Source organism: Diachasmimorpha longicaudata, chromosome 12, assembly GCF_034640455.1.
Source record: "Diachasmimorpha longicaudata isolate KC_UGA_2023 chromosome 12, iyDiaLong2, whole genome shotgun sequence".
NCBI lineage: Eukaryota > Metazoa > Arthropoda > Insecta > Hymenoptera > Braconidae > Diachasmimorpha > Diachasmimorpha longicaudata.
In genome coordinates this window covers 5,484,607-5,509,641 of record NC_087236.1, presented here as the reverse complement: position 1 = coordinate 5,509,641, position 25,035 = coordinate 5,484,607, and the positions used below count along the sequence as shown (strand labels likewise).

At 37.7% G+C, this 25,035-nt stretch overlaps 2 protein-coding genes across 4 annotated transcripts in view; both read left to right on the top strand.

Moving 5' to 3' along the window:
* The window catches only part of Rhogef3 (Rho guanine nucleotide exchange factor 3), a 47,783-nt gene extending 34,238 nt beyond the window's left edge, over window positions 1-13,545 (top strand). For 2 of the 3 annotated variants that reach the window (XM_064131701.1, XM_064131702.1), the window contains exons 7-18: window positions 860-983; window positions 2,555-2,676; window positions 4,349-4,789; window positions 5,143-5,245; window positions 5,487-5,672; window positions 6,391-6,602; window positions 8,283-8,383; window positions 9,040-9,380; window positions 9,602-9,970; window positions 10,067-10,429; window positions 10,520-10,733; window positions 10,911-13,545. In XM_064131701.1, coding sequence (XP_063987771.1) covers window positions 860-983; window positions 2,555-2,676; window positions 4,349-4,789; window positions 5,143-5,245; window positions 5,487-5,672; window positions 6,391-6,602; window positions 8,283-8,383; window positions 9,040-9,380; window positions 9,602-9,970; window positions 10,067-10,429; window positions 10,520-10,733; window positions 10,911-11,287 — 2,953 coding nt within the window. In that variant the 3' untranslated portion in view covers window positions 11,288-13,545. The remainder of the gene's footprint in view (window positions 1-859; window positions 984-2,554; window positions 2,677-4,348; window positions 4,790-5,142; window positions 5,246-5,486; window positions 5,673-6,390; window positions 6,603-8,282; window positions 8,384-9,039; window positions 9,381-9,601; window positions 9,971-10,066; window positions 10,430-10,519; window positions 10,734-10,910) is intronic. The other variant, XM_064131703.1, reaches the window with a different exon arrangement.
* A 1,480-nt stretch (window positions 13,546-15,025) lies between these two features.
* LOC135167780 (prohormone-4) lies at window positions 15,026-24,862 on the top strand. Its single transcript, XM_064131303.1, has 4 exons — window positions 15,026-15,467; window positions 18,578-18,709; window positions 18,832-18,984; window positions 19,978-24,862. Exons 1-4 carry the CDS (start codon window positions 15,341-15,343, stop codon window positions 20,169-20,171), a joined length of 606 nt encoding a protein of 201 aa, XP_063987373.1. The 5' UTR covers window positions 15,026-15,340; the 3' UTR covers window positions 20,172-24,862.
* Window positions 24,863-25,035: the final 173 nt, after the last annotated feature.

Below are 25,035 nucleotides of genomic sequence, written 5' to 3'. Positions count from 1 at the left end.
TCCGATTGAAAATCGTTGGGTAAAATTCAAGTCACCGTACGATCAAAATCTATCTCATACGATTGGATTCTGTATCGATGGACCTTATCCACAGGAGCATGTACCATGTCCATTTCAACTGGGCACGAGGAGGGAATAATACTCGCGATAGGAATGATGTATCTATCTGTCCTATAAAACCGTCGTATCTATACGTAAAGTCCTCACTTACAGAATTATTCCGGCGCGTTCTATAAAACTTGTCAAGACCTTTACTCACGGAATCGTATCGACCCGATAGAATAATAATAGATGTGGTCTTGAATTCATTGTACGGGTATTGAGTTGGGTCACGATTCAATACTTTTCTTCTGTATCTGCCTTTGGGAAAAAGTATGTTAGATTTTTTTTTATTATTATTGTGATCAAAATAATGGATGTCCTGGTGGGTGAAAGTTGTAGAAATTGTGGCATTTGAAATCGAAGAATTTGCAAACGTGAATTACGAAGTCATTCAGGGAATTATGGGCTTAATAATTTTTATAATCTCAAGTCTTAGAATCATTGCAGTCGGTTAAGGCAGAAATATAATTTCAATTTTATGGAAATAATGGGCAAAAAATAATTAATGATGAAGACTTCATATGTTGGTCTTTAAATTAATTGATAGCCCTCGCTATTTTCCCTGAATTCAACGCCTCTAATAACTCTACCCGATAGTGAAACACTCCCTGTAGTCGAGAAAATTTTCCCACGTAGATAGCCCGAAAGTTCTGATAATTAATCCCTCCCACAAGTACCACTCACCTCCATGATGTCTCGTGCATTTATCATACTGTTTCATAAGTATTCACGTTCTCCATGTTTCTCTGTTGATTAGGGAAACGAGTCTACAGACGACGAACCCAACTTGGCACAGGAACGACGGCTCGAGGAGGTCAACGCCAAGCCCCAATACCCTTCATCCTGATGCACCGTCTTCACCGAGGACTGCTCCTGGTTCTGTAAGTTCAACGGAGTTTCTCGTGAAAGTAGAACGATTTAACTCTTAACTATGTTGATGATAAGTATCTGGGAATGTGAGAAATATGAGAGATTTTACGAGAGAGAGAGAGAGAGAGAGGGATTAAAAGATTTTAAGGGATTTCTTCAAGATTTTTATTTTAAATATAAAGTCAAAATCATAAAAAAAAATAATTTAGTGCGGTATTTGCTGGTCCATATGTTCTAGTTCGTCTTTGATTTTTTAAGTAATTTTTTGTTGGGATTAGGACCGGAAATGGAATTCAAAAATATATTTCATAATATATTTGAATGTTTTATTGGTGCTATTAATGATTGAGATCTAGAGAGAGATTAATTTCTAAACATTTGGAGAGGTGTTAAAAATTTTAAGAGAGAAAGTCTGATTTATCATTTTCGGAAGATTGTTTAGGAATTTAATTCATATTCAGACATTAATTAATTAAATAAAACGAGCTAGTAATTTTAAAGTGATGAAAATCCTCGAAATTTTCGTGAAACGATAGTTTCAACCACCAAAACGCTCATATCATCCCCTGGAATTCCGTAAATCGCCACGAAAATTGTTCAAAAAATCCACAACGTCAACAAAAATGTTGGTAATTCCTCCCTGAACCCCCATAAATCCCTCGTAAAATTCCTGGTAAGAATTCTCTCTGCGTTACAACACGCGCCCAAAAATTTCATTCTCGCGATATCCTGGGGACTCGAGGGAGGAACACTGGCCACATAATAGTGATCACGATGAGATTGTTACGCCTTCGTCATCAATCTCTTCACTCCTGACTATTTTTCCCCGACTTATTGCTCCCTCAGTCGGAAGAGAATTCCCTCAGTCTCCCACTCCATCATTTTCCTCGATAATTGATGACTCCAAGTTCATTGTTCACACACTATCTTCTATGGTATTTATATTTCACATCTTGTGCCATTGAATTGAACTCCTGACGGTATAATCATCGTATACAAGTCACTGTTTACACAGCAACAGTCCATTACCCCCAGTAATTCACTATTTAGCGCAGTATCATGATAAACCAGTCGTGAATACGTAATTCGAAGGAATTTATTCGCCAACAGGAACAAATTGAAATTGCGTGTCACCTTTAATATCCGAGAAAATAGCGTCGAGTGGTTGATCGTTAATTCACTGAAATGTTTACCCTTTTCTGCTAAATTTAATGTGCTAAATAGAAAGTGTTCATTGTATTCATCGATTATATGAAACTATGAAACATAGGGCTGAAGCTGTGCTGGAGAAGATTCACTTAAAGAGTATTAAAATTAGAGAACAATTATGGGTGAATGGTTTTTTTATTGCCTCGTAAACCTCATGAAATGACCCCTCAATTTATTAATGTCGATTTTCTCGAGATTAAACTGCTCATAAAATTTTTTTAAAACCATTTTCTGTTCGTAGTTTTTATTGAATTTATCCGGAAAATTAATTGACCGTCAGACATTGCTGTTTGGAAATATCCATCAATGACCCAATTATTTCTCTCGTCCCAGATATCACGTGCTCACCATTATTCTTCTTATCTATTTTCAGCCTTCACCTGGACACCAATCAATCCCTCGAAATATGGAGAGACGACGTGGTACGGAGATTAGTCGCACTCAACGACGTATCAAGGCCTCCAGTACACCAACATTACTCGATCACGATGAAAGGTAGGAAAAAAGATGTATTTAATATTTTTAAAAATTTTTACTCCTCCAATTTCCAAAAAAACTCTGAAAGGATTCAATCAGATATTGACTTTCCTCCTGTCAAGTTTATTAATTTTATCGAATCAATGTTTTATTTTTTCCCTCTCCATTCACGTGACTGAAAATCCCTCAGAAATCTTCACTTGAACTTCAAAAAGTTTTTGTATTTTGCTTCTTCAAAATTGCTGACCCTCGTATTGAAGAAGTTCTTTCATTCTTTTTCACTGAAAACATGAAGACCTCACTTTCCTCTAATTCTCTCTCGCTCAGCCGACATTAGTTGCCAAGGATTTCCCGACGTTTCTAATTACAATCTCAATGGGAGATCCCCAGTGGCCGAAACGGCCCTTCTGACACTTTTCCCCGAAAACGTTATGACCGCACCTTTTATTTTTTTTTTCTCTCTTATCTTGTGAAGATGGGATCAGTCCTGGCACATGTGGCTATCCACCTTCGTTAAGCCTCATTCATCTCTTTCATGATGTGATGATGGTGTTATTGGATATGAGATTTTATCATTCATTTCGGGATAGTTAAGTCGAATAGGGAGTTGAGTCTAAATGAAGTCTTTGCTTCACAATAAAAATAAAAATATAAATATTGTATTCCACTAAAGGAGAAAAATTGGTCAATTAATTTATTTTTTCCTAGCTATCCCCTTTTCAAATGTATATACATATATGTATACATAAATATATAGTACATCGATACATCCAAATCATGGATCAACTATACATATTTTAACATATAATTATTTTATAAAAATAAAAAATTGGAAACGATTGCAATTTATTAAATTTTGTAAATGGCTTTCACTCACTTTTGTTTATTTTGTATTATACATTTAAGAAAAATTAAATATTTTATCCAGCAAGTAAATATTTTAGGCTCAAATACCCCCCACGTCCTAGTCAGCGGTAAAATCAAAGCAAAGGATGAAAAACTTCAGAGCCACCAACAAAGTTCATGGAATATTCTCCATTCCTGTGGATATATTCTTTGCGTAAATTTTTTTCTGAAAACCTCTCTATTTGGGAGGTTATCTCCAGGGAAAATGTGCCTGACATGTGACCCAGGAGCTGTCTACCTGTCCTTAAATGCTCACTCCCTGTGTACTTCCTGGAAGGAACAGAGAGCAGACTAGCCGACAGATGACCACACACTGAGGCAACATCCGCTTTGTGTACATCTGGCTGTCGTCACCTCTCTGTCCATCTTTCACTATTTTGTTGCTCGGGGAATAGAGGATTTATTTATTTAAGGCTTAATGAATGCTGGAAAAATATGAAAGCTCAGGAAAAAGAGGAGGATAAGGTCCGAAAGATAGCTTGACAAATTTGTTTTCTCTCTGGGGATTAATTAAAAAAAATTGTGAGACGTCGGTGTATCCAACTGGCATTTTTAATTATTTCTTGAAGTGAAATTTACCGTCCCAAGATTTTATAAAATTTTTTTAAGCCCCTCGAGGCCTCTAGAGATAAAACACAACCCCTTTGTCAAAATAAACATTTTAAATTGCGATTTCTCCTATAATTATTAATTTTTATCAATCAAACTGCTCTAGCAACTCGTTAATTATTAAAATCTCCAAATTCAACATGACAACTCTACAAATTCACGTCTGTTTGTTCAGTAATCAGTGGTCGATAGACGATGGCCATCAGTCTCACGAGGAAACGTCACGAAGACGAGACATGAGTACAGAGCATCCCCTGGTAGAGGCGACAATTCCCCTAGTTCGCCACCCCAGATTACAAGATGCCACTGGATCCTCCAACTCCCAGAGCACCGAGACACCGTCATACAGGTCTCGCGATAACTCCCAGCAGGAGAGCGTTCTCCAGAAATTTCGCAAAAGTTTTTCCCTTCGTTTTCACAAACGAGGTAGCAAGGAGGGGAGTACCGAGGGCGATGGCCAGTCAATCACGCAACTACCACCTGCTCTACCTGTAGACGATGAGGCCGATACTTCTGCATTGCGGGGTTTGAATATCGAGCAGGAGAGGGAGAACGATCCTCCGGAGTATCAGCAGACACAGCAGAAGGAGGAGTTCGGAGGGGATCAAAAATTTCGGTTGGTGGATGATCAATATTTCAATATTAATTTATTCAATCGATTTCTAACTGAATAAATTTACTTTATTCCTTTATAAATACATGGAAAGTCATTGACAAGTCTTTTTTATGATAAAAACAAATAGAAAAAAAATTCTCTTCAATTAGAAGTGGAAATTTTCAATGTTGGGAGATTGAATGGAATTTTAATTGAAAAATAGGATAATTGGAAAATAATTTTGTCCTCAGCAAGATGAGAAAATAAATTTATGTACTCGGGTTCTTCATGTCCAAGACAGAAGAGGAAAATAGAACTTCTAAACTAATTTACTGCATAAATTACTCACTCACGTGATTCAAATTTCATTCAAGATTTGGACCCCTCGTCTGGCGTTCGAGCAAAGAACGAAAGAAACATAACAAGGCAGCGCGCAATGCCAAATGCAACAGCGGAGACAGTGGTATTCAAATTGAGGTGAGCTTACTCATGAGAATAATCATTATAATTACACGAGAAACGAAATACAGAAGAGGGATGAGAAATAAGGGTGTCGTACAGAGGAGTTTCGTGCTCCATAAATTATTCATGCATTCGCGAAATAAAAAATATTGAGGGGGACTAAAAAAGGGGAAGTTACCTAACTACTGGACACATGTCTGGGGAAATAGTGAGGGTTGAAGCACATCGAAAACCCACATTTGCTATCATCTCGCAGATGGTATCTGGCGGAGCGTCGACTGGGGGCTGTGGAGGTGGAACAAACATTGGCGATAGTTCAGAGTCTCACGACACCGATCCGCCGGATGAGACCGACAGTCCGCCGGCATTGCGACGTCGAGTTAATGAAAAATATCGACCCCAGTCAGAGCTCATCAACCAGATACTCATCGATAAGTTGAAGGTAATGATTGAGTTGGGTATTGAACGCTTTGAGGATATTCAACATTTTTTATATATTTTTTTCCATATTTTAGGGGTGAAACTGAACCCCAGGGTCCACTCGAACTTTCAAAATTGTATTTCCTCCCCTAATTATTATTTTATGATTATGAAGGTACTTTATTGACTCGGTATTGCAATGATGGAGTTGATAAAGTAGATTCACTGATGAATATTCATTTAGACAAAAATTAATAATTAAGAAGGAGTGACAATTCTCAAAGTTTGAGTGGACTGAGAGGGTGGGTTTCCCCTTAAGGGATGAGGGGGGGGGCTATTTGTGGTGCTTGTGAATTTGTTGCTGTCGTTGTGCTTTCCTTACGATTAATTTTTGTTAACAAATTGGCGATTTGCTTCTTGGTGGCATTTTTTTAATTATTCAATTTGAATGCACTACTCGAAAATGTAATTGAACATCCTTACAATCGTTCAGTGACTAAACCCTCTCTCTCAAAATACGACGAATCTCCCACAATACGCGATGATATCGCTTCACGTCGAGTGTTATCAGAGCGCGTGTTCATATCACTTTCGACCGCATCCTCGGGACCGAGACAAGGCACGTCGCGTGTCACTCACTGTTGTGCCTCCATTGTCGTTTATTGTTCATCAATTTAGTCAGTGGCCAAATCATTCACCAGTTCAATGAGAGTAACAATAATAATTGATAACGTTTTCAGGCGGATTTGCAGCAGAACCGGAGCACTCGTCATTATAATGTGCGTAGAACAAACAGTGATCTAGGGGGTCAGAGACTTCTTCAGTGGGACACACGGGGATATGGTAGTGCTCTCCAGTACAGGAGAATGCTGTCAACCCCATCACCCATTAAGACACGACCACCGAGGCTCAGCCCGAGACATTCCTCCCACGATATCGTTACACTCAGAAGGTAATGGAACCATGAGATTATTCACCCTCTTCATGTCTCTTATCGCCAATTTTATTATTTTCTTTGTCTAAATTTACTGTTGGAAAATTTTGGGGATGAGGCCCATTCCAGGGAGAAATTTATTTAAAAATTTGGAGACGTTTATCATGAGGAAAATAAATAATATTTGACATTTAACAAGGCGAATAATCGTTTTCTAATATTTAAAACTGATGTATTCATTAATGAACTGGAGTAATAGTGTTTGATTTTATTTGTGGAATGTTTCGTCGACAAAATTTTCAACAGTTTACATCATTAAAATTAATTTATCTTGAATCACAGCATTAAAAATACTTGTGCTTCATATCATTTAACTAGCATTTCTCTGTGCTGAGCTCAATGTTCTCTCATTTGTACTTAAACCGGCGATAAGCGCCTAGAGCAAAGAGAAAAAAGAAAAATAATAATGAAAGCTTTCGAGTTTAGCACGATTGACATTAACAATGCTCTCTGTCACTCGAAAGAGGGACAAAAGAAGTACATGAGAAAGAAAATGGAGAAAATGGTTGGGCGCCAAGAAAACGCCGTTTCAAAGGCGACAGTATTATTGGCAGCATTATAATAGGAGTCAAGTTTCTTCAGGTCATTTCTATTCACTCCTCAGTCGTCACAACTTAACATTATTCGAGCATTTTTACCAATTTATTTGATCTATAAACACCTATCAATTTTGTTTAAAAAATATTTGTTCATTCATTTGTTTTTCCTGATAATGTGAAATGGAAAAATCGGCTGAAATTTAAAAGTTATTTGTTCGAACCTTTCCAGTAAATCGAGGGAACCTAGTGGTAGGTAGACGGGCACTTGAACCATCTCATAATAATTAAATCCTCGTAAACAGTCTTCTTTGGATTGCCAAATGACCAAAATAATAAACAATACCATCACCGTAATATTTGTTCGTATTTAATCGCATACATACGTATTTTTGCTGAATGTTCTTGTAATTTATCGAGCTTTATTTTGAGTAATTACTTGAAACACGCTTGTGAATTCCTTCATGATATTGTCCCTGTTATATATTTTTGACACCTGTCTATGACCCCAACACGATGATCTCGTGACAATTGCAGTAACTCCTTACCCATACCCACCCCCATATTCCTCGAATCATATGAGAAATGGAAAAGAAAATTAAGTACAGAAAATTGCACGGAACAAAGTGAAGTGATTTTTCTCCCAAACAAATTAATAATTAATTTTCTATTTCCGATATTATCAATGTACAAAATTATTTGCGGCGGGTGAATCGAATAAGCAGTGAAATTAAGAATCAATTTTAATTTAAAATCGAGTGAATTAATTATTCCGTAAAATACAACCCGGGGAGTCTCGGAATTCATTTCACAATAGAATCCTTATTGATTTATTAATTTTGACTTAATATTCAAGTGGGGGAGAGGCAAAAGACTGACGGGAGTTTGCAATAATCAACATAAAATTAAACTTAATTTATCTGAATAATTTTTCTGAATTGAATTCAATTAAAAAATGAAATAAAATTCCGGAAGATGTCCCAGAATTTCTAAAAATAGTTGACATTCCTTTTTTCCATGCAAAAACACTCCACAACTCCCACGACTCCACCATTGCCATAAAATTTCCATCTGAACTTAACGTATTAATTTTTCATGGCAGTAACGCAAAAGGGAGAAACTCTCGAACGAATCTGAGACGTTCGCTGAGTCAGCCACTGGGAATAAATCAGCTGTCGCCACTAATGCGCACCAAAACTACAGGTGAGAGAAAAAAAAAATTCATGGACATAGTTATTACAGTAGTTATTATAGATAAGTATTTTATTTAGAATATTATCTGTTTGGTGATGCACGAGGCCACGGTTAATTTTTTTTCTCGTTTACGCGCCATTAAGTCGCTGTTTCCCGTCGATGGCCGTAGCCTTTACGGTTCTATAGACACCTAATGTGCATTGATGTAGATGTAGAGGTCTTTGTCTTTGGGTTATCCTTGAGTTGATCAGTAGACTGCATGCTTTGAATCATCCGGTGTAGAATGTTTTCATTGGAAGAAACAAAACAATGAGATTAGCTTTGATTCATGCGGACGACATGAGGGAGTGGTAATGAGGGTGTTTAATTCATATTTTATCATATGCACTGAGAGAAATGCAACTCTTTCCAATTTTTTTTTCAATTACTTTTCACAATCATCTCTTCGAATAAATACATCTCTTCATCATATTGTACTCATTTCCCGTAAAAAACATTAACATAAATTAATGAATTAATTCGGTAAAAATGTCAGGATCATCGTAAATGAGTTACGACTTCATTTTTTAATTTAAATATGTTTAATCCTAATTTTCAATAATATTGATTTCTCTCGGTGTATAAACCCAACATCACCCCTTCAACTCATGCATTAATGCCCCCAGGTGCGAGATTTCCTGGTGGTAATGTTCTCTCGGAGGACGAACACGATCTGAGATGTGGAGGAAGCGGTGGTATGGGCATTGGAACGTCTGATGATGAAATGATGTCGGATTCTGAATCATCGATTGCCTCGCTGACGGAGAGGAAGAAGTCTTTTGAGCAGGCGATGGACGAGGAAATAGCTATACTCGCTGAAGCTGTCTGGGATCACGTGGCTATTGAACCTGAGGAGCTCGCGTTCCGGGCTGGGGATCTTATTGATGTGCTTGACACACTTGACAAGGACTGGTGGTGGGGCAGCTCCCGAGGAGAGCACGGATGGTTTCCTGCCGCATTCGTTAGGGTAAATGCTTCTAATTCGATCAAAGGAGATATTTAATTAATAGGCCGTCCTAATTGCAGTGCCGAACCAATTTATTCATTTGAAACTTGATGCCAGATGACGAACTACTATCTGTACACTTATTTATTTATGATTTAATATATTTTGCATTACAAATATTTAAAAAACTGATGAATAATTGTTAGAGTCGTTTTGTAATGCCCCACGATTTATAAAAATAGTTGAGAGTCAGCCAGGACGAGACTGTGGAGGATCGTCTAGCGGCAATGGTATCAGGAAGCGATTCAACCCAATCGCGAAGACGTGCGAGCATCTCCTTGCTCTCTAATGAGCAAGTGAGGAGCAGTGTTGTTCGTGAACTGGTTCAAACTGAGAGGGATTTTGTCAAAGTCCTCAGGGACGTGGCGGAGGGCTACGTTGCAGAGTGTCGCAGACGCGTTGACATGTTCACGGAGGAGCAGATCGACACGATATTCATAAATATCGAGGATCTTCTGGAGTTTCAGTCGGAGTTTCTGAAGGATTTGGAGGCACGTATCGACTGGAGTGCACCACACAAAAGCTGCGTTGCTGAGTGTTTCCTCATTCATGTGAGTGAGAGCCAAATGTTTGCCGAGTATTTTCCAAAATTGCAATAAAGGATTTTAAATGATAGAGTTAATTGAAAATGGGTGATTTTTATACAGAGAAATGGCTTTCGAATGTACTCGGAGTACTGCAACAGCCATCCGATGGCAATGGTAACGCTGCAGGAGCTGTATCGTCACAACCGTTACAGTAAATTTTTCGAGGCCTGTCGACTGATGCGCGGCCTCATAGAAATTCCCCTGGACGGTTATCTGCTGACACCAGTCCAGAGAATCTGCAAATATCCCCTCCAGCTTGCTGAACTACTCAAGTACACAAAAACTGAGCATCCCGATTATCACAAGATACGAGAGGCTCTCGATGCTATGCGAGCAGTTGCTGTACTGATTAACGAGAGGAAGAGACGAATGGAGAGTCTGGAGAAACTTGCAGCTTGGCAACTGAGGCTCGAAGGATGGGAGGTAATGGGGGCTGGTTTTGCTTTTATTTGTGGCATCACATAACCGGATTGCTCACTGAGGAGGGGGGAATTACATTGTTTGGTATTTCAGGGCGAAGACCTCATCGAGGTGTCCTCACAATTGATCTACCAAGGTGATGCTGTAAGAGTTACAACTGGAATGTGGACAAACAACATAACACTTTTCTTGTTTGACCACCAGCTGGTTTATTGCAAAAAGGATATTTTGAAGAGGGATACTTATATTTATAAGGGACGTATTTATCTGGATACTAGTGAGGTCATTGATGTCCCTGATGGCAAAGGTAATTTGTCTTCTATTTCCTGATTTTTTTGTTTCTTTAATTGATTGTTATTTAATGACAGAGATACTGTATTTGTGAACGTGTGATTATTCAATTATTTGTAGCTACTGAGGCGAAAATTTGTACTTTAAAAATATCACAGAAATTGTCAACAAAAAAAAATCCATTTTTTTCCAGATCACCAGCTTGGGGTGACAGTACGCCACTGTCTGAAGGTCTACAGCTGTGTTCGGGATAAGTGGCTCCTGTTCTGCTGCAGATCAGCCGAGGAAAAGCGCAAATGGTTAGCAGCAATGGCCGAGGAGCGTCGTCTAGTCGAACAGGATCGCAACGAGGGCCTAGAATTTCCTGCAGCAGCTCGCCAACTGGCGCGTCTTGCTGCAACAAGACAGCAACGCTGTCGTCCCCCAATGAAACCGAGAAATAAAACCTACAAGCACGAGGCCTACGAGATGCCAGTGTTTCAATCGAACACTTCAAATTCCCTGGGACGTAAAGTCGGTACATGGTTCACATTTGGTAATAAAAAGGGCACGAGAATGCGGCCATCCTGAGCCAGGCCCACCTTCGTGCCATACATCGACCTGTGATTGGATTCTTAACAAGTAATTAATCGTCTGGGGCACGAGGGTCGCAATTGTCGAATTTAACGAGGATTTTGCCAGAGACAGGGCACTGTAGACACGAGCACAATTGTTATTGATTATAAATAGTCATTGAATTAATTATAGTCTGATAACTACTCTAATGCAACGACATCAACCAACGCCAAAGCCGCTTGTAAAAAAAATGAATCTCCAGAATTTTGTAGAATTTCTCCAGATGACGATGATTTTAGTCGCGAGTACTTTTGGACAATAGGGACGTCTAGGCGGTGAAATAGCTTCGTTAGATATTTTAATAGTGAAGCTATGTGTAAAGATAATATCGATGGTTGTACTTAATATAGCGTAATCAATATAACGATATTATAACTTCAACGAAATGCTAATTTTGGTTAATGAGAAAACTTCCAGGATCATCTTTCAAAGACTGAGGGCTAAGTTGAAGGGACATTACATGATATGAATATTAGTGTGGGGGAGGTAATTCCATCCTAACTTATCGACTGCCTGCTATTTCTGCGCAATAATAATGCACCGAATATCATTGAGTGAAGAGATCTATCAGTCACAGCACAATAAATGCTTTAGACGCTGGGGGGAAAATCATTTCTACGGGGGGTAATTTCGACAGGTGGAGGAAATTCAGTGGAATTTTCAGGTGAAATAATTGAGAATTGTTCGTACACAGGAGTTTTGCTATGAAATCGATGATTTTTTGGGTGAAAGTCAATCAGCCACTGCCAGTTTTAGGGAATCATTTGGATGATTCGGGATGAGGAGGGTAGGAATGATTAATTAATGAAGTTGGGGGGTGTCTATTCAGTAGGGGAATATTATTTAAAAGGCACATTATATTTTCTATAGAGGTTGTGAACGACTGTTCGAAGATATCGTGTTTAATCGAGCATTTTGGATAATCCTACATAGATACGCACATCTTTTTATGAGAAATATATGGGGTATTGTAGTACGATGTAATTGAATTAGGTGAATTATTTCACTCAGATGGTTAATTAATAACAGAGAGCACTGTGGGGATCACTGATATTTCTCGAATTATTCAGCAGTAATTGTATAAAAATGAAAATTAATGCGATAACGTACTAGTAGATTGATGAGACGACAATATAATTGATTGAGTAGTGAATTTTCTTTCTTATCAAGTAAGAAATGTATAAATAAATTTTAATGCTGGCGATCAGGAGTTGGAGGCTAATTACGTACAATATTTGTTGCTGAACACAACTCTTTTCAGAGTTATTTTTATAGATAAAATTGTTGTACGATGGGAGGGGGCATCGACATTTGCCCAGACACAGGTGGGGATATTCAGGGCTTCGGTGGAAGTTTTTTTATTGTTGAATCTGAAGAGGGAATTGATAATATCAACTGTGGGGGAAGTTAATGAGTCCTCAAGCTCATTAATTTCTCATTATTCGGCGGAATTAGATGCCACGGGTTTGATATTCTCTCTCCCGTCTTCGTATTCTATTTTATCCGACAAAATAATTTCATTGGGGGGGGGGGGGGGGGTTTAACCCTGAGAATGTGAATTATTTATTCTGGGAGATATTGATCATTCCCTGTGACAATTATTGGGTTGAGCAGGGGGTGAAGGGGTGGCATTGGGTTTGTTTAGGAATTTAAAATCCGTAAGGAGTGAGTCCAGACCATATCTCATTTAAAAGAGGTGCATTAAATTGAATAAAATATAAAGAATAAGGGGATTAATTGAAAAATGTCACTGATTGAGGTGAATGAATCCAACCAGATATTCCTGTAATGCACACGTGCAGTTATATTATGTAAATATTGGTTAATTGTAATGGATAGTTGTAAATAATTGTAGTGATTCGTAGAATTGATTTAGATAAATTCGACCAGTCTATCTAATGTGAGTATGAAAACACATAACTCATTGGTAGAAACTAAACAGGATTTTTTCCTTCGATTGTTTCGTTCCATACGTTGTTGAGACAAAGTTATCGTCTGTCCGGAATTATTTATGTATACATGTGGAATGGTAATTCGTTCGATTGTTTAACCTTACGATGTACAGTTTAATCATTTGAATATGGCATTATTATTGTTAAAAGATAATTGTTTTCATATTGAGAGGAAAATATATAGTATATATTTACACACAGACACACATGATATATACTGAGTTACATATGTGTAAATAAACATTTTATAATTCCAGTTGATTGGTGGTTAGTTTTATTGAACTGTTTCCACGGTATTGGGGATTTTTGAAATTATTTTCGGGAAAAAAATAATGATTTGAAAATCCCGATTTCTGACGTACTTTTTCAACTGCACGAGAGATTTTTTCATTGGCTCACTGGTATTTTGTAGTTTACATATCTCAATATTCCTCTGCAATGCAGATATTATAAATTCAAAACCATAATTTTTTCTTTGCACACATTCCGATATCCTCACAAAATCCCTCGAAAAATCCTTATTCTCCCCTAAACATCGCGTGCCTGGGACGCAGCTTCACCGAAAAAAAATCCCCTTCTTCTACAAAATAAAGAAACTCACCAAAAAACGCACCCTCCTCACACACACAATCGAGGGATCCACTTTCAATAATTAAACGACCGCGAGAGTGTCATCTCATCTGCCCTTTTCTCCGGAGATTTTTTAAAGAATACAATTCAACGTGAAATGCTTCATAACATCTTTTATTCAGCTCGAAATGTCAACCAAATGTTGTTACTCTATTTTGAAAAATTCGAGTTCACGTTTCCTTGACTCCAGAAATGTCAAAAGTTCGAAGGGGTATTTTTTAGCACAGTAGATTCCAATCTACAGTTCTGCAATGCAGATATTTTTTTATTGGAAACCAGAATTTTCCCTCATATTTCGAATTCTTGTGTACACTTCCCTCGAAATTGCCCGGAAGTCGTATAAATTTCTCGCAACAACAATTGCCCTGTAATCAACGAAAATTACTATTGAAATTTCCAGTAAAAAAAATTGCAACTTCCAACTATCAAAAGGCAAAAATATTTATTAATCAAAAATTAAAAAAACAGCCTACATTTCATAATGCACTTTAAGCACATAATGTGCTCTTTTAATTGCACGTCTCCAATGTATTTTCCACTCATCAAAATTCACAATACCCTGCGTCTGCCCCAATCCTTTCCTTCACCACTTATCCACAATTCACACGAAATAACCCCCACACAATCGCTAAAACCTCCCAAATGTCCCTCAGAAGTAATTTTCTCCCAATAAAAAAAAAACTAATTTCCCTCTGATCGACTCCCCCCCTTCCCCATCCCAGAACAACCCCCGGAGAGCCCCCAGACACGTGGGTGTCACCCCCGCCGCCCGAAATCCACCTGCAATAATAAAACGACCGCATGAGCCGGTCTCCCCATTGCTCATGTGCACCACTGCCCCCCTCCCCGAGGCTGCGTGGGTCGATTCAGCATTCGGTACCTTCTATGAACCAACAAGGACAGCCAACATCCACCAATCGATGAATAGAGAGGGGAATTCTCAAGTGGAAAAAGAGGGCAGAAACGTCAGAGCAGGAGAAAATCGCGTCTCGACGAGGGGCGGCGGACGTACTCGGGGAGGATTTCCTCAGTTCTTCCCTTTCACCGCCCCCCCCCCACAGACCTCTGCCGTGATAGGCCCTGTCCGCTGGGTGGCGCAGGTCCCATTGGCTCATTTCCCAGAATTTTTATCACCACGCAAGGCACCACCGACGTGAACGAGATACGGAATAAAACCTGTGGGCGATCGGTTTATTCGCAGAACGCGTAGAGAGACCGCGTGGAAGGCACCTCGTCGTCTTCACCAGGGTGTCGTGCGTTAACGTGAAAACACGACCAACATCGTCGTCCTGTCGATTTGCACACGTTAATAATTTTTTTTTTTATTCCCACCGATTTGAGAGATTAATTAACCGATCGGTGTCAGCGTAACTCACGACTGGGGGGCGATTTACCCTTTTTTTTTTCTTTTATTTCCCAACGAGGGATGATGGTGCGAGTATTATCCACTAGTTTGGCTGTTGGCCTCGCCCTCACGGCCTGTGCTGTCTTTCCTCGGACGACAATGGCAATCGATCTCAGCCGATTTTACCACTCACACTCCAAGCGATCGGGTAAGTTGACTTTTGTTTATTTCATTGATTTCTTTTGGTAGTTGGGGGGGGGTGGGATTTTTTGGGATGTCCTCGGGGGGTGTTATCGGGGTGGTGGGAGTGCCCTTTCGACAGGCTCGTACGTTTCCATTCTTCGGCGATCGATAGAACTCCGATAACGAGCAACAGTTGCTGCCCTCGACGGTGAGGACTTTACGCGACGGCGAGTGTGAAAACGGGGGATAATTTAATGGGAGTTGGGTCGTGGGGGGGATGGGGGGAGGAAAGGGGATGATAATTGCGGGGGTAGTTTCAGGTGGAAAAGGGAATTGAGCAGGGAAATGTGGGTTTTTTTGATTTATTTTTGAAGTTTCGGAGGGGAAAATTTCCCGCTGCGGAGGATATTTTATTTTGTTTAATAAAAATGTTTATTTAACGGTGAAATTGTTTCTTTGTTCGGTAAAGATTTTTTATGATGATACAGAAGTTTTTTTGGGAAGTTCTTAAGGTCGTGGGGTTCAAATAAATTGGGGGATTTGTCACATTTTTTGCAGAATTTTTTAAATAATAAAAAACGTCTAAATAAATTTTTCATATGAATTTAAATGTTTATGGAGGTCTTTGTGATAAATTTAGATGAAATTCCAGTTCATTCGGACGGGTTTTAGGACTCGACAAATGTAGTCATAAAGCTGAAAGCTCGCGTTGGTATTGTACCATAAAAAATATTCTCCGTAAAAATAAAAATAATAAAAATTGTAGTGAGCAATAATTTCACGGTCATTGGAATATTTTCAATTGACTGCAGCGTAAATTTAGTTCTAGGAAAAATGACTGTATTGATGTTCAGTCAATTTTCTTGTGGCAATAGGGGAAAAAAATCAGCGGTTGTCTCGGACTTTTTTTAGGAAAATTGGGTTTACTCCTCAATTACTCGACTTTGATGAGCTTTCTGAATGCGGATGGGGTGAGGGGGTGGGTGAGGTTTGCGGGGGCATGTTTCCGAGGAAATTCAGGTGCAATTTGGGTCAGATTGTATATGTCGGTGTGAATCAACGACGCGAGTTTATCAAGGTCGGGTGGGTTATTTCACCGGGAATAGGATGAATGCGTTTACCTGGTCGTTAAAGTTTACGCTCGGGGGGTGGTGAACATTCGTGAAAACGCTTAGAAGTCCATTTATGGGAGTTGGTGGTGGAAAAAATTCAATCGGAGACGGAATTCACTGGAATTCCGTCTCCGGAATTCTTTTAGTGACAATCGATTTATCCAGAATTACTATTGGCCTTGAGAAACAATAAAATAATCTCCAAACAATGACAATAATTATCTGGAGAATCTCAACAAATAGTTGTTGACATTTACCGGACAAAATAAAATTAAAAAAACAAATATTTATCACTTGAAATGATTTTAAATGAAATAAAAAATAGGGGGAGTGTAAAAATTATTTAGAGAGAAAAAAATGGTCTGGAAAATTGTTAATAATGGAATTGAAATGTTAAACAAATTGGTTAGGGGTTTTTTGAAGGCAATTTGTTCAGAAGAAATGAGAGTCTCGAAATAAAAATTTAAAAAATGTGGAATGTTGCGAGCTTTTTACTCTGAATTATTATTTCGTTTTCTGTGCAATAAAATGTAATGACAAAATAGAATGTAATATTCAATTTTCGCAGTGAGTCTGGCGAAATTTCAGGAGAGTAACCAGATATGAGAGGAAACACTTGAAACTTTAATCAGGAAACTCGAGAGAATTTACGGTTCTCTGAGAGTAGAAAATAACGCTTGAAATTTTTAACAACGACGAGTTGTATGAGATATTCCCGCATATTTTTAATTAAAAATAAAGAATAAATTCACGGACATTTGAATATTAACGAACTTTACGATTCCTCATTCGTTAGTTTATGCTGCAATAATTTTTTTAGAGTATTGTGGGGGTGTGGGGAAAATTCCAAGATTAGATGGAAATTGTAAATTCCAAGTTTGGAGACAGTGCAATTCCATTTTCGCGATTCGAGTGGACTTTTTCGCTGGGGAATCGACGGCTGCATTTACATGTGTAAAGTTGACATTCGGGGGAGTTGTCAAACACAGTGGAGGTGGTCGGAAATGTATTTACAGAGCAGGTGGGCGAGGAAATTTCAATCGGACGTGAATTTCGCTTCCAGCGCTTCACTGGGACAAAATTATTCGCGAAATTTTCAACCGCAAATTCAACATAAAATTGCCATAAATTTTATTATTTACTGACTCTTCAATTCCTGGAATTTTCTTTTTATTATTGAATTAATTTTTATTGAATATTTATTTGTTGTAAAAAATTATAACAAATGAATAAATACAAAGATATTGAATTGAAGTTGATCCGCGATTAAATTAAAATTGATATCAGACGGAATTTCCAACTGTCAAATAGAAAAAAAAAATTAATAACTTTAACTGGAAACTTTTATCATCGTCCGAGTTTTTTCACTGGAGACTGGAAAGTCACTTTGCTTGGAATAAAATCCCGACAAACAGTGGTGTGAATATACCCTCCTCAAGGGGGTTGACATGGAATAACCGGAAAAATGAGGGAAATAACTCGGGAAAGTTGCCTTTTGAAATAGCGTCTGTGGGGAACGACAAGTTTTTAAGTGGAGCACAAGTCGCCAAATTAACCCCACAAAGCTGTTAATTTCGCGACAATTTATTACACGAAAAGCAAATCGTTTTGACGACAATGAATAAATAACTCTGTCAATTGGCTCCTCCATTATAAAAAATCAAATTTTCCTCATGTTCTAAATTAATTAAACATTAATTAACCTAATAACAATTTCGACAGATAATTATCGGAAATGAGAATCCACGGAAGGAGATTTTTCCTCTATTTTCCCTCTAACAAATTATTTATTAATAGAATTTTCCCGGGAATTTTTCTAAACAAATATCTTCCCTTCTATAAACATTGAAAAATGATTTTATTTATTTATTTATTCATTTCAGGTCTATTTTTTTATAAGAAACTTGTGACTGGCCATCGTCACACGATCTGCAACCGAAAAATTCCGATATTGACGGAATTTTTTCTTAGTTTTTGTTATTTTATTTTTAAATATAATAAATAAATTTTTCGGTGCTTCCAGGGGATGCATGTCACCCTTACGAGCCGTTCAAATGCCCCGGTGATGGTACATGTATTTCCATTCAATATCTATGCGATGGAGCCCCGGATTGCACAGACGGATACGACGAAGACTCTCGACTCTGCACAGCTGGTAAATACAATTAAAATTTCTCAAATAAACTGACTATTTCTGTTTCCAAAAATAATACAATAATTATACTATTGTTTAGGACTATCAATATGTTTAAACAAATTTTTTTTTTCATTTTTCAGCAAAGAGACCGCCGGTGGAGGAGACCGCGAGTTTCCTGCAGTCTCTCCTGGCCAGTCACGGACCGAACTACTTGGAAAAATTATTCGGGAGCAAAGCAAGGGATGCCCTGGCACCCTTGGGGGGTGTAAACATGGTGGCTATTGCTCTCTCCGGTGAGTTTTACCTCTCCATTCCCCATATGTCAGGGTAAAATGTTTCTGCGGGGGTTTCAACGTTTTATAAATTTTTTGTGAGATATTTTCAGCGGATTTTGGGGCTCGATAGTCAGGAATTTGAAGGCGATTTCATTAAATAATTACGATTTAATTAGTTTTGAAAAACGGAATTTAAAAATGGAAATTTGAATGACCGTTAGAACGTTAGAAAAAATGGGAAGGGAGTGTCGTATCAAATTTGAATGGTTTAGTGAATACAATTTAATGTGCGAGTGATAAATTTAGTTTTCAAGGAAAAAATTCATTTCATCGACGAAATGAGGTCTTTAAAAATTGAAAAATGACTTCGGAAAGTTAATTTACGGTTAGATTTTGTTGTGGGTGTTTGCTTAATAAATTTTCATCTCTATGCATCGCGGTGGCACCTCAAGCAACCCGTGTCTCGTTATGTATTCCCTCAGAGTCATTACCCCTCTGATCACCTCCATAAATTCCCACTGTGGGGTTGGCCATGACTTCCCCCAGACGTCATTCCTTCGTGGAGCCCCATATATCCGGATAAATCCCCCGAGACGGAGTCTCACTCCTGATTTAACAAATTAATCATTCTTGTTGGTCTTTTCGGAGTTACGTTCATCAAAGATTTTCGTTGATTTAAAATAAAAGGACTGTGCTTGTCATTAAAGGTGTAATTCCACCCTTTTAATTAATTAGAAAATTTTGAAAAATCCCTGAACGTCATGGAGATTCGTAGATTGTTGAGGGATGATTTTATTTATGTTTTTAGTAGCGCAGAAAACAGTTTTTTAATGAATCAAAAAAATTCAAAAACATCTGAAGCTTAAATACCAATGAATTATCGATCAATTAATTGACTTATCAATTAATTACATTTTTTTGGCGAAGAAAAATCCGATTTTAATTTTTAGTTTCTTGTAAAATTCAACAGAAATTTTAGAAATTAATGATTTTTGTTGATTTCCTCCCCAGAATCACAAACAATCGAAGATTTCGGTGCTGCCCTTCATCTCATGCGCTCGGACCTCGAGCACCTCCGCTCGGTTTTCATGGCAGTGGAGAACGGCGACCTCGGTATGCTTAAATCCCTTGGAATCAAGGACTCAGAACTCGGTGATGTCAAGTTCTTCCTCGAGAAGCTCGTCAACACCGGTTTCCTAGATTAAATATTTTCCCGAAATGGCATTCCACTGAAGGCAGTTGTGAAATACGTCATCACTCCTGCCTCCTACACTTTTTTTTTTGCGGTGATGGGCCCCGAGGGCACATCAAATCTCATCTTTACGAGTTTACCGAGAGACATTCGGGATTTAATATAATCCATCGCGTCACAAAATTGCTGGAAGTGCAGTGACGCGGAAAATGGTTTATGGTGCCCTCTGATATTAATTTTGTATACGAGACATTCCACGCTATTTCAAATTTATCAACAATTTTTGAAATATTTTATACGGCTGTTGCCGATTCGCCTCGTGACATATTTTTTTACAATACGGTGGGACGTTTATTAATTAATATTTTTTAACGACAGCAGAGGATGTCGCGACGCTTCAATTATTTTATTTCTGTAAGTTTGGAGTAAATATTGGAAGATATAAATTAATTACTATTTTAATTGGCCATATTCATCAATATTCTTTCCTGGAGAATTTAATATTTTCGATGGAAAAACGGATATCGCTCTGAAGTTTTTCAATACGAATATTCTATTCTACAATTCAAAGAATATATTAAACAACAAATACAACTTCAAATTCTTCTCTTTCTCGTAATTTTCCAATTGTTTTCCCCTCCAAAAAAAATTAATTTGCTCTGAATTTACAGAAAATTTACAATTTTACCTGTTTCCCTCTTTGATAATATTATAACATAAAATATTATGTTATGATTCACAATAAAAATCGAATATTTATCAAGTAGAAATAGCGCCGAATGTCCCGACCTCTCGTATCGATTTGGTTCCTCTTTAATTACTTTAAATCGATAGTTGAAAAATTTTTGATGTGACCAGTGTCTTTTTCAATTGTTCCTCATTCCCTCGTCTCATTATCGCGCTTTGTGAGATGAGGGAACCGAGTGAACGATGTCTCCGTATTTTTAAACTAAGGAACAACTTTACAATCATCTTCTTACCCTTTTCGAGCTTATGGCTTTGCGTATTTCTGCACGAGTTGCTGAAGGGAGAAGACAACAAATGGGATAATGGAAGGATTCTCCTCAGGAATTAGCCTGAGGTGGAGCGTTATGGAGGCACTCGAGGGTTCACTTGATTTGTAGAATCCGATAACGATGATAATCATGTTACGGAGAGTGTAATATGTTTATGGCCTAGAGTCTATGGTCCAGGGGGCTATTTCGTATATCGATGGTACGAAAGTTTTATGGAAACATTGGGAGGTAGAAGTGGATTTTTCCTATCGTGAGGGCGTTTTTCAATTTTTTTTATTTTTTATAAACTTTATTTCACGGGGGAGCGGTTAAAACTGATGGAACACCTCGGGGAATTGCAAAATTCTTGGATAAAAATGTTCATTAGAAAGCTAAAGTAGTTTGTTGTTTTTTATTGTTCAGTAAATTTGATTTTTTTGATTTTCTGGAGAGAAAGTGAAATGGAATTGATTTTGTCAGTGGAGACGGGCTTTTTGTTAATAATTATTTTGTTCTGCTGGTGGAGAATATAACGGTGGAAATGTTAACGATGTTAACATTAAATAAATCAGGAGATTGTCCGAGGATTTTATCTAGACGATTTTTGTGACTTCATCCGCAATTTGGGAATTTTGAAAAAATGTTGAGGCGGGGTAAATGTCCCAGTTACTGAACGCACAAATAGAGCGTCTGAATGGCTTGAAAATTTTGCGAAAATTCCAAAATCCAGTGGAAATTTATGACTAATGAGGGAATAAATTTTTTGGGTGTTTGAAATATTCCAGAATTCCCTTAAAAAATCCTAAAATCAAATGAGGTCGTCTCAAAGTCCCTAATGACCCCCGAAATTTAAGCGACTGAACTGCTAGAGTATTCGGTAATTTTAGCTACCGTAAAAAATCCCAAAACGTGAGGGGTTAATTCCTAAATGAAAATTAATGTTTTTTTTGTGATCACTCAGCTCCTCGGGCGGGTCATCACTCGAATTTCGAGGGATTTTTTCCCCAGAAAAATAAAATACGTAACGTGTTTGTCGTCCGGGCCAAATATTCCCGGAATTTAGTTTTTAGTTGGTTTATGACGCCATCAGGGATGTGCGTGGACAGGGAAAATTAGGGTGGAGTCACCCCTTGTGTATGCGACGAATTCATTATAGCTGTGGGCCATTCGCAGAGACTTATGTTTCTTCCGGTAACACCGGTTTTTTTTTTTGTAAAGACAATTTTCACTGAAATTCCGAGACCGCGGGAGTCAAATAACTGAATTTTGACTATTAATTTCCCCTAAAAGGAAATTCAATCCAATAAATAATTTTTTTTATCCTCAAAAATCCAGAAATTGGGACCTTTATGTACCTTCAATTGCCCTCGAATTCCCTTTATATAACAAAAAATTGGCTCAAACAAATAAATTCCAAAAATTTAATATAAAAAAATAGGGAAACAACGAAATTCCAATTTTTTCGGTATTTTTTAAAGGAAAATTCATGGGGTAAATTAATGGCCATGAAAAATAATTTGGGGGCTCTTGAAATTTCAGTGAAATTTCTTTAATTACAATTAAAAATTTATCGTGTACATATTGATTACATGCTTCCCACCATTGTACCTGTAAGTGTGCTTTTCGCACTAAACGTTCCCCGCGACTTCGCAATCCAAATGGAATTTATGACAAATCGTATTTGTGACAATTCTAGTCCAGAATTACTAGTGATTATGAAATTGGCAATTATTGAGAGAGACGCACGATAATTTTTATTCGGTGATTCTTTTTACACGCGAGTGTCTACGGATGAGTCCTTTTGGACGCGTTTACAGTGGTGGAGTGTTTCTACACCCCTGCGATGTCACGGAGACGTGGGGTTGAATTGAAAGTATTCTTTAATGTATTATATTTAGAGGGAGTTGCCACGCAGAGGAGGGTGGCTTCGATTTTACCTGTTTAGACTGTTGAGAATTTTCGGTCGTTATTTTTAATGGAATTCCAGGTGAAATCGGGTCAAAATTACGGAGGTTATAATTTTTTTTGGTGCATGGAAAAACTGGGAAAGATTTTTCCTTGTTTAAGGAACTCGGAGGTTTTTCGCGGAAAATTATTGTCCAATCTTTTCTGGGGGCGATGAATATTCATGGAAAATCGTCCTAAAATGAGGACTTTCCCATTAATTTCACGATTCTGTCGGTTAACTTTATCGCAGAGTTGAATATTCATAACTTCTGTGAGTGAAATTTCTCCGTCGGATAAATTATTCAGAGTTATCATTTCCTCAGTTGAATTGAAGAGATTTTCTTGAAAATCCCTGAAGTTTTACTGTCAAAAACTCCGCGAATTGTCCATAATTTTCGTGAAAACTTTTAATCGCCAGATTTCACCTCTTAAATTTAATTTTCATTGACTATTACCAACAATCAAAAGATTATCTACAAACTCTCATCAATTAATTTCCGCAATCAAATTAATCATTTCTCCATCCATTCCTGATTAAATATTTAAGAACTTCCACGTGATTAACTGGAAAAAAATTATTTCTACGTAATTTTCATTTCTAAAAATATTCCCACGTCTCCAAAAACTTCTCAACAGTCTAAAAAAGCCCAAAAAAAGCAGGAGCCGCAGTTAAAAGCCCTGAAAACATATCGAAAGTAAAACAATGTGGTATTTAACTATTACGAAGTCGATCGTGAGTTGATATTGGATTATCCAAACTATACAAAATATCAAACATATCAGTAAATTAGCTATATTGATAAGAAAAACTATATTTGATGAGCAAGGATAGCCCCCCTACACCCTGATTCCCCACCTCTCTTTGCCTCTCCCCTCCCCCTCCTGAGGGGGTGAATAAAAAATCCCAAAGTAGATGATTAGAACGATCGCAGTCCCCGGATGCTGAGCATTCTCGGGCCCCTGACACCTCCACCCCGCAGAGAAGGTGTGGGACTTTAATCGAAACTTGATACCATATCCTTGCTGACGTTACATATCATGTAAATGACTAATATTGATTGAGAGTACTTTTATGAGGATAGAAAATGATAAAAAATACTATTTTGGTATAAACGAGACGAAGCCCTTACCAGGCACGAATTACTGGGATTCAAAATAGGGCCTGAATCGCTCTAATTGGGCCTGATAGACATCTCTCCCGCATCACGAGTGTCAAGGGGTCCAGTCACCCTAGATCACTCACTCCATTAGCTCTTGACATGTCCCTTTGGCACTCGGATGTCCGCGTAATACACATCAGCTGCTGAGGGTGTAAAACTGCTGATTGAATTTTAAATCGATTACCAATCGATAATCGACGATTGTCAGCTTGTGAAAAGTCATGATACACCGAATTTTAATGATTGACGATGAAAACAGCGATGAAAAACTGAAATGTCCTACCATTCGATAAATATCACCATTCAATCCAGTGTCTAAACATATCATATGTGATAGAGAAGGTAATTCGTTTTGATGATGTTTGTTCATGAATTGCGTTGTCACTGATGATTTTCATAAGTTTGTATGAATATTGAGATGTTTATCATGTATTTTGAAAATTGCAGAATCTAGGGTTTACAGCCATTTATTGATAAGTCTCTTCCCCGATGGGATTGGGAATATGATGGTAGATATCTGTTATTGGATAATTAATTATCAATTTCGCCCCCATCTATGTCTGTATTTTCTTGATTATTTCTAAATAAAAAATTAAGTCTGAACGTTGCCTAATTTTTTTCACTCACTTCATTCGTTTCTCAGACCAATTCCCTAATTTTCATACTGATAAAATAGTTGTTGATATTTTTTAACAAGTAATTGGCTTGAAAATTCATGTTTCAAGTGATTTTTCAATTAAAAAATCATCTGACCCATTAATTTGGCTGAGACAAA